The 7,996-nt window shown below is 37.1% G+C and overlaps 1 protein-coding gene across 1 annotated transcript; it reads right to left on the reverse strand.

The window, feature by feature from the left end:
- Positions 1–589: 589 nt before the first annotated feature.
- On the reverse strand, positions 590–5,443 carry LOC117108532 (kelch-like protein 5). The gene is made up of 2 exons (XM_033250570.1): positions 4,260–5,443; positions 590–3,883 (listed from the first exon to the last, which is right to left on the reverse strand). Exon 2 carries the CDS (start codon positions 3,829–3,831, stop codon positions 2,038–2,040), a length of 1,794 nt encoding a protein of 597 aa, XP_033106461.1. The 5' UTR covers positions 3,832–3,883; positions 4,260–5,443; the 3' UTR covers positions 590–2,037.
- Positions 5,444–7,996: the final 2,553 nt, after the last annotated feature.

Raw genomic sequence — 7,996 nt, forward strand, 5'->3', positions numbered from 1 at the left:
ATTATTTCGTTGGGAACTCTGCTTCGAAAAAGCATTTATAGTCTGCGAGTGCCATTTCCCAGCATCTATTTTTAAAATTTGCTTTAACGATGGTGGGCCTGACGTGGGTGTGGCCCCTATCCAGGACATTGGGTAATTCCTCTTGGATTTTGGACCCCCTGCAGGGGCAGATCCAGTAGGGGGAATGGGGCACGTGTTCCCCCCCCCCCCATTTTGCCACTAAATGTTAAAATTTCAAGGCATATATTGAAATTAGTGCTCTCACTTTCTGAATCTATTCTGAATCTGTCTCTTATACACATCTAGATGTGTATAAGAGACAGGTGCATGAACCTTGAGAACCATGGCTCAACCTCCTCATCCTCTGCACCGGTATCAAGCTTCTCCTTACGCTGAGCTCTTGCCGCATGTTGCTTAGCAAGAGTGTTCAATTGTTTGCGTTGTTGCGCATCCTCAATCTCTTCACTTTGAGTAGGTGACGGGGTGTCGTCCCTGGTTACATCTCGCTCTACACTGGTTGGGGAACATTTCCTCATTACTGGCTGTAAACACAATAAAAAATTGATTATTTTCTTTCATCTTCTTGAATGAGGAATATGATTATGAGAGTGAAAACTATGTTGACACCTTATCAACTAGGCCACTGGGGCTTTGTTGGGAATATGAATCCAAAAGGAAGAAACGGATTTCACATTTTTTGTACATGCGCGGAACAGCGCTAGTTCGAAGCACTACGAATATGCCGCACACCCCAGCATTTTAACAAGACAGAATTCCCGGAAAGATACTTTATACAAACTCAACACTTCCGGTAATGCTTCATAATTGTACTTCGTATGTTAAAGAGGTCAACACTCTTCCGGTAATCCGATATTCTGCGATCATCATCATCACAACCAATATCTCAAAAAAAAAAAAAATCATTAAATATCCAATCGCTTATTTGATTTTGTAGGATCACAAACTTTGTAAGATATAAGCTTCAATTATCTGTGGAAAAAGCGTTGGTCATCTATTATGTTTTAATAATAATAATAATATTATTAATAGCTCAATGTTATTCAAGATAAAACTGTTGTTGCTGTTATTCGCAGATTGTTTTTCTTCGATTATTGTCCTTTAGAAGTATATGTATTCATTTTGGAAACGAACTATTGGTTTAATTCGATTTACTTCCAGGTCGATTATGATTTCGTTCGTGAATGGATAACTACAGTTCCTTTCGAGTGCGGTATAAACTTGATTGTATTGAATCAAAACAGTAGACTGATTGGAGTCGGAAATATTTGGGAGGAGATAAACAATTGTTAATATGCGATTTTCTTTTTTCGATTCGCTAAATTGTTCACTTTAAGCATCGCATCAGTATCATGCATACAGCAAACAAATTTGTTTAGACCCCCAGTGCTGTAAAACATTGCTACTACTTTCTTGTAGATACTTCGCCCCATTTAGATTTCATATTAAGATAAATATTCATTAGTTAGGTACATGGGCCAAAGATTGTCAATAACGACTAATCACTGTCCTACTTATTGACAGCAAGCTCTTTCTCAGGTATACTTTCATGTTCAAAGTCATTTATAAAGTTATCTTATACCGGTATAAAAATATGCTACAACAAATGTTTTTAGTGGGAAAAAACTACATAAAGCTTTGTCTACACTATCAAATTTTATGTGACAAGAAAAATGTGATGTGCCCATATGGGTACGATGACGTCATATCCTATATTATCAAATTGTATCAAAAAAGTTGAACGTGCTCAACTCACATTTTATGTGACGCTTTTTTGATGAAATTTGATAGTGAGACAAAGCTTTAATTATGATAGGCCACGTAGAATCAAAAATAATAATTTAAAAAAAAAACCTTTCGGTGGATGGCGAAAGCCACAGAAGAATCCACGCTATTAATGTTGTGACTGCCAAATTCCATTTTTGGTTCCGAAAATTAGCAGACCTCTTTTTTAATATATTGCATCCGACCTTGAGATGTGTACGTGGAATGGGCATTTCTACTAAATCAAATACTAGGCTACTGCAAGCCATCGTTTCGAATTGGAACGCAAAATAGATCATAGAGCATATGTTTGTAACTGAGAGTTTTTCGTGCGATTTCCGTCCATTCCATGTTTTTGTCACCCTCGTTGGTTTCTGTTGCCATGTAGACGCGAACGCAATCAAACCAATGTCGATTAGCAACTACGACATGGAGACTGTTGTTCATAAAAATCGGTAGACAAACATGGCGCCATGAATCCAGGTTTCCGAACTCTCTGCTTGAAGATACCTGCGACCAGGAATGTGATCGAACATCGTATACATGAACACCATCGCTAGCTGTCAGGAAGAGAGTCCGTCCTGAGCACACGGCACCGTAAATGTGCCACGTCTCTTTCTTTTTTGGAAGAGGTACGCATCTCGTCCAACGTCGGATACTTGGTGTGTAACAAAGATTCTCTTCTACGCTAATCAGAAAAAGTTTATCGTTAGTTGATGTTGTAATTACGATTTCGTCGTGTCTTATCTTTGCTGGAGGTCTCGGACAAACTGACCATTTGTTATGCACTTTGTCCAACTGCCACATGCGAGCCTCATTCTTTGAAGTAACTCCAATAAGAAACACAAGATGTCCGACAGACGACACACGATATATCAGACGGCTGTCGGTATCGGCTGGGTTTGACGATTTCCTTGCCGTTCCTGGAAAAGGTATATCCTTATGTTTCCCAGTCACCGGATCGAGAAAGAAAATGTTATCTTTTGCTACGATTATCGCCTGAGTACCAATTGACGAAACTGACTGCCAATCATACAATGTATTAGCTTCTTTTGGCGCTAATTTTACCCAACGATTTTCTCGGCTCCCATCGCTGTTAAACAAAATAGCTTCCGAATCATTAGTAAGTTCTTCCGTCTGCATTGGTCCTCTAAAAATCTTCGCTACAAGAAGTACCTCATTTGAAGTCTGTACTGGTTTTCGAGTGGTCGAAACTTTCCGATGTGGTTTTCGTGCCTGCGGCTCCTCAACTGGTCGCCGATGTGCCACGGCTCCAGTTAAGATACGCCTACAATTTACAACTTTCTCGAAAGCAACAGATGCAACACTGGCAATATGGCGCCTATTTATCATCGGAAGTTTTAAAGACCGCACTATATCTGGAATTTTAGTGTCGCGTTCTTCGGGACAATAGTTCTTCCAGCGCACAATGGCAGAGAACATAGCGTCTTCACTCACAGTCATGTCTTTTGAGGATAATACTGTTATTAAATCTTCTTTTGTCATAGTAAGAAAACCAGATGTTTCAACAACGTTACTGAAGTTATCGCAAATTTTTCTTAGTGACTTTTTTGACAATTCTTTCATTGGCCCCTTCGAACATGAATAAAAATATATCTGAATACAGTTGTCTGGTGTTAAAATTCTTTTTGATATTTCTGTCGAACATCTGTCAATGATCGACTGTAACTTCAGCATCTCTGCTGCTTCTAACAAATCAAAGATGTTTTCTTTTGCGATGTAGATTTTGCCAGAGTATATATACCCTACAAGCGCTTCAACAACGCTTGGCTCAAGTCCTTTTAGATATAACTTTTGAAGTTTATTCTCCAGCATATCGCAGGTGAACATCGCCCTGAAATAGCCACTGTTCATGGCCAGAATGATCTTATGACAGGAGATCTCTTTCGACCCGGCACAAATTACGACATCAGTCAATAATGAGGATTTCCTGGCGTCCTCGAATAAACTGAAGACATCAAGGCTACGTCGCTTACTGTCATCCACTGATATGATGAAGTTCTTGGTTGCATTCAGGTGCCCAGCCATTCCTCGTTGGTTTAGACTTTACCACGATATAACTTCATAACCTCTTTGATATCTATATATAACAGAAACATAAGGCTGATATAATACTATAAGAATAATTTTGCGCGTTCTCTCGATTAATTTATTCACGATAAAGGCCTAGTTGAAAATGTAAACAAAGTGTACCGGTAAGTCTTCAGTCATGCATATATAGGACTGTGTGTGTTCCCTGATAAAAAAACACAGGCCTATAGGGCATAAGCATTGATGAAAATATTAAACTGGTCATTTTTAGTGTAACAATACCGTACTTGTCAAAATTTAATTTAAAATCTGTGTCCACAGCAAAACACACATGATCGGTGCTCTGTCTAATTTTAATTCTTAGTGACACAGTAGTTACTTATATTGTCTTAAATATCTATAAAATGTCTTGTTGCAACATTTACCTCTAATATACAAACACACAGGTTCAACACTGGACTATTAGGACCTCAACACGCCGTTACTCTCAATACACAGATAACAACGAACTGAAATCTTGATTGTTGCATACTGCTTTTTCAGGCATGACGTTCCGCAATATTTATTTAAGTTTCTGAAGTATGTTTAACAAAAGTGTGTTAATTGGGGCATGGTTTACAATGGCCATTAAAAATATATATTTATTGGGTAGGTAGCGGATAATGAGGATCCGGGTCCATGCGGTGTATTTGTCTATTTTAACTGGTTCATCAGACCTATTCAAATATATTCACTACACTGTTATCTTTACACGGGCGCATATGGGAAAGACGGAACCGATTTTGCTTGATAAATATGGCCTATAGTACCTAATCCATTCGCGCTGTATAAATATTATAATTTCCATGCACTATCTTCCATCTCGGTGATTCAGGTGTTTCTCTTAAAATGTCTCGAAGTCCAGATGATCTTAGTGGGTGAGCATCAATATTTTCAGTGTCCACGTCTTTCACCAAACTTTCAAATTCTGGTAACAACAGTACTGTACTTTAAATTTATAAATTTAAGGTCAGTACCTCATATGCATTCAATACATGGCACCAACAAAACTTGCAGTAATAAGTCAAAAATCTAATCGACGTTGTACTACACATTGTAGTGTTATGTAATTGATGCACTACTCGAATATGTAGACCAGAAGACCAACAGTGTGCGTGATTTGTAGGGGTTTTCTCTGCTCACATTTATTTTGATATGACAACATGTGTTACCTTTGTACCCTATACTATACAAGTACTGTATAGCCAAACGCGACCTTTCCGGTATCAACGTAGAATATACGAAGAACTCATTTATCGTCGCGCGAATAAGCGCCCCGTTTGAATAAATCATGCGATTTTTTTAACAAGTCAATACTCCAATCAATCTTGGGACTGTGGATGTTTCATAAGGCCAACAATTATTGTATATTTTGGTGTTGACGGCCGATTACGGTATGTAATAATTTCTCTCCACCTGCATTCATCCTACAGAACGAATTTGAGTACTCTATGAAAGCGGTTAGGGCATCGGTTGCGATTCGAGTTCGAATCCCCCGCTTCACACTTGTGTCCTTGAGCGAGACACTTTACCTACGGTTGTATATCTATGTTCAAATGTCCTAAGATAGGTTCCAACGCAAGTGTTTTTTTTATTAGTGCATGTGTTCCATAGATTCTTCGTTCAAAAAACACGGGGGAAAAGCGAAGTGTTAATCTAACAACTGACCTAATAATCAGACCATGACCAGGAAAACCGACACGATTCATGATGCCCCACACAAGCATGTGCTTAACTACGTTTACGCTGCCGTTTTGAGTGACCTTAGCAACAATATCCAAGAGGCGGGGCTTAGTAGAAAGGTCCCTTATTACCCAGACAAAAAGAAAGTCACTAAATGCATAGAGGAGGCCCTACCAAATAGATAATGAAACACTGTCCATCATATTTATATTACATATTGTCCTGCAACCTTACAAAATATTTTGGCGACCAATATAGGCCTAGTTTTGATACTAGGGCACTATATAATCTTTCATGACCCCTAGGGCGGATACGGGGGGGGGGGGTGGTGGTGTGGTGCAGACAGTGCAATCGTCCCACCCTCCTATAAATCATATTAAGAAAATATCTTCGAGCTCCTAGAGGTCTTTATTCTCAAAATGTTCGTACCTCAGCCCCAACCGTGATGGGGCTAAGATTATGTGGATTCTCACGCATCCTCTACCACCAATTACTGCATCCACCCCTAGACCCCAAACAATCATATACAGAAAACCTACAAACAACATGTGAAACCAGTTCTTAATTTGATGCAACACGTTTATTGAAATTTGGCAGAGCAAATTCCTGCCAGTGTTGACCACTAAAACCTACAAAAAGCACTAACGAAGGATGCTCTGATAATAGCAAGAACAAACTATACAATGTATGTGAACTTAATTACATCTACAAACGATAGAAATTCATAACACCAAGTTCTATGGCACAGAATTCCTACATTCTATAGTATGATTCAACGACGAGATAAAAATAGCACATTCATTTTTAAAATTCTATCATAGAGTTATACCGGTACCAAACGTATAGGAAAATTAGAGTGCTAATTAAGCCAGAAACACCTGCATTGGCCAATGGTCAATCGGCCTAACCAACGAATCCATCTCTGTTATGTGAATGCATTACAATTGCTAAATGACGACGGCACCCCGAGCAGACCATCGTTAGAAAAGATACGTCACACACACACATGTAATTGCATTACGGTTTCGATGGAAGGGCATCGACTGACGACCTGGTGAGGCAGGATGCGTCCGGCTTTACGCAAGACCATACATTTTTTTCACCACCAAAATGGCTGGACACTCATGCAAGAGCGCATCATAACATGGCTGGCTTGAAAACAAAGATTCTATTACTAAAGATTGTGAACCCTTTGATTTATAAACAGCTTTTAAAAATCTTGAATATTTAAAACATAAACTTTTCAAAACTTTTAAATTGATCATCTTAATTGTGACGATTTTTCTACCTTAAGTTATAAGACCTTTGCTTGAGTTGGATCCAGACAGTGGCACATTTCAAATATCCATTTCAACAGTGAATATACTTTTTTCTAAAAAGATTTTATATTCAACGATTTAATGATATTAATTTAGCACTCTAATGTTCTTAAAACTCTATGGATACTACAGAGGTGTCTTCCTTTCAAACGAAAAACATTAAATAAAATATGTTACAAAAAAGGAAAAAAAAACCAAGGGAAAAAAATTATTGTTTCAGTTCAATTTTGTACATAAAAAAACATTGTTAGAATTGTTGACAAGGCTGGGTTAAAATAGTACTTTGCACAATGTTTTAATTAATACACAGCTTTTACATCCACAGAGAATGACCCCAATGAATTTTTATATTATTCCATTCAATTTGTACAAAAAAATTAAGAGCAGTGAAAATGCTTTTGTAAAATTCTTAATATCAACGTCAAAATGTGACGATTAAAACAATTTATGTTGAATACTAGTGCAGAATAAGAATAATTTATGTTAAATAGAAAATATCATTACAAACTTGAACTGTAATACTTGTGATGGAATCTCATATTTGCTTACTATCAAATAATACTCTTAAGATCCAACACTGTCTAAAAAAAAATAAATGAGGGATCATTATTTTACGGATCGACATTAATTTAATACAATTAAAGGTCTGATAGGACTCTGTATAATCCTATAGGACTTGCTATATAACAGATGCTATACAAAGGTGTCATGCAAATTCTAGCATTCAAAACAAATGATTCCAAATATAGGTCTCTATAAGCAACGAACAAGTAAGTACCGAATTCATGCTATAATAATAATAATAATAATAATAATAATAATAATAATAATAATAATAAATAAATGATGAAAAACACATCTTAGTCTGTTTCATGCAATATCCCTGCCTTAAATATTTATTCTAAACAGCCTATAAATATTGAGTACTTAAAGAACTACTTAAGCATCAACTGGAGAGTCATTGGTATAATACTGTTACATCACTAAACAACAACATGGACACTGCTATGATAAATGCACAATGAGGATGTGGCCCACTTTCTACATACATAATAAATACATATTATTATATATACATGTATGCACACAAATATACAGTACATTATATATACATATACATA

Source organism: Anneissia japonica, unplaced genomic scaffold (assembly GCF_011630105.1).
Source record: "Anneissia japonica isolate Jap-2015-1 unplaced genomic scaffold, ASM1163010v1 scaffold287727_len1644234_cov201, whole genome shotgun sequence".
Lineage (NCBI taxonomy): Eukaryota > Metazoa > Echinodermata > Crinoidea > Comatulida > Comatulidae > Anneissia > Anneissia japonica.

Excerpts from the sequence above, each read along its gene's own strand:
- LOC117108532 (XM_033250570.1), bottom strand. The coding sequence starts at position 3,831 with ATGGCTGGGCACCTGAATGCAACCAAGAACTTCATCATATCAGTGGAT.